The following is a 2,076-nucleotide window of genomic DNA, read 5'->3' on the forward strand; positions in this document are numbered from 1 at the left end:
ATTTGTGAATTTTTGTAATAATTATTTGTAAAAAAAATTATATAAAAAAGTGTATAGAGGGCATAAACTTTTGTTAATGTAAGGAAATATTTTTTTTACCATAGACCATTCCACTCTTAGTTGTTCCAGCATTTTTGGCGTTAAAAGTCCTTGAGCTATTAGACTATTAGTTAATGTTTCTTTTCTACGATGTTTATCTGTAAAATATATAAAATATTGTTCAGAAGTATAAAAATTACTACTGTTTTTTATACCTAATAAATTACCATTGAACTTCTCATCTTTTTTTCCTTCATTGTAAGTCTGTGCATCTGTTTGACATGATAAAATGTTATTATTTAATCTATCTTTGATGTCATAAGCAATGAATAATAAGTTTAAGTATTACTTGTGCTTTCTTTAGGCCTTCTGAATAAGTTCGTAATGTTCTTAATTCCGACGTCAATTATTTTATCTAGTTCTCTTTGCAACTCCCTAACTTCATTGGCATCAGGAAACAAGTCCGGCATTCGATAACTATAATACAAATAATATTAAAACTTAATGCACTTAAAGAAAAAATAAAATTATTGATTGTTTGAAAATTATTCATGAAATCGTTTACCTTAACCAAAGATAAACATCTAATACATCAAATACACCTTCTAAATGTATAAGATGCTTGATTGTTGACGGTATTTCAAGAGGCCACTTAATTTGTGTACGCAACCACGAAATTGTTGCCTGTTTGTCTTTACTACATTGTCGAGCATACTGCGCAAAAATCCAAAAAGTATAGAACGTAAAAACTTCAATGCACAGCATTAAATAGTATATAAACTTTTAATTTACCTTCAAAAGCATACTGCACGTTAAAGGTACTTTTCTGTTAACTGGTGCACAGCAAAACACATATCGTTGCCGAAGAGGTAGAGGTATATGCTGTATCATGTCAGCAAGAAATTTAAAATCATCTAAATTACAAATAAAGTATAGCGAATGATCCATTTTACACAGCGCAATAAAAATGTCCTGAAAAAGAGAGAAATGTTATAACTGTAATGAATTACGAGTGAAATCTATTTTAAAATATTACAATGAGATTTGATAATGGTGCATTTGGTAGGTAATAAGCATATAATTCAATTTGATCCGATGTTGGATGAAGTCCAGCTTGTAAAATTTCTTCTGGTTTTTGCTGTAATAAATTTTTTAACAAAGAAAGATCTTCTGGTTTGTAAGTTGTAACAAAACCCTATAATGTAATATAAATCATTAGTAACATTAAATTTCATACATTATTACGATGATTTTATTTCTATTAATGTATTATAAGTTACTGTTTTCCATTCTGTTCCATAACGACCCGCACGACCCGCTATTTGTAACGCAGACGATACAGAAATTGTATCCATTTCTATATCTCCTTTTTCATTTAAAGTTGGTTGAGAAAGGCTATAAAATATAATTCTACGAATATGTCTGAAAAAAACAATGTTTTTCACTCTCATACTATATAAAAGAATTGAAATTTGTAATGGTGAGCTTACAAATTGAGTCCCATTCCTATTGCATTGGTAGCTACTAATATTTTACAAGGATTATCGATGTCATTAAATCTTGCAGCTTGTGCAAGCTTTGTAGCCGGTGGTAAACTGCCATATATTACAGCTACCTTTTTTCCCAGTTTTTCAATGTTATTAGAAACACTAAATATCTCATTTCTACTAAAACAAACTATACAATCTCCTGGCTGAATATTATTTAACGAACAAAGTGCAGAATTCTCTACTTCAAGTTTGGTCAGCCGTTCATATTCTTTTACTTCAACCAATTCACCTGTTGCTAGGCACATACTCTGAATCTATATTATAATAAAGATATCACAAAAAATTTAAAGAATTGAAATTATTCTAACATATAGTTATAGACCAGAAGTTATAAAACATACTAGAGAAATAGCAGCATGTTCACCACATAAATGTACTTCATCAGCAGCAATACCAAGAAAAGCTCTTGTCCATGCCCATCCTCTATTTGGGTCACGTATTAATTGAATTTCATCAATTATTGCTACTTCATCTGTAATAATTATTA

At 29.5% G+C, this 2,076-nt stretch overlaps 1 protein-coding gene across 1 annotated transcript in view; it reads right to left on the minus strand.

Moving 5' to 3' along the window:
* Positions 1-2,076, minus strand: part of LOC108572640 (ATP-dependent RNA helicase SUV3 homolog, mitochondrial) — a 3,514-nt gene that overhangs the window by 351 nt on the left and 1,087 nt on the right. Inside the window, exons 5-12 of the mRNA XM_017934899.1 lie at positions 1,931-2,061; positions 1,530-1,843; positions 1,320-1,461; positions 1,076-1,234; positions 832-1,011; positions 605-753; positions 395-516; positions 100-254 (exon numbers count right to left, since the gene is read on the minus strand). Coding sequence (XP_017790388.1) covers positions 100-254; positions 395-516; positions 605-753; positions 832-1,011; positions 1,076-1,234; positions 1,320-1,461; positions 1,530-1,843; positions 1,931-2,061 — 1,352 coding nt within the window. The remainder of the gene's footprint in view (positions 1-99; positions 255-394; positions 517-604; positions 754-831; positions 1,012-1,075; positions 1,235-1,319; positions 1,462-1,529; positions 1,844-1,930; positions 2,062-2,076) is intronic.

This window comes from Habropoda laboriosa, unplaced genomic scaffold, assembly GCF_001263275.1.
Source record: "Habropoda laboriosa isolate 0110345459 unplaced genomic scaffold, ASM126327v1 scaffold22, whole genome shotgun sequence".
NCBI classification, from domain to species: domain Eukaryota; kingdom Metazoa; phylum Arthropoda; class Insecta; order Hymenoptera; family Apidae; genus Habropoda; species Habropoda laboriosa.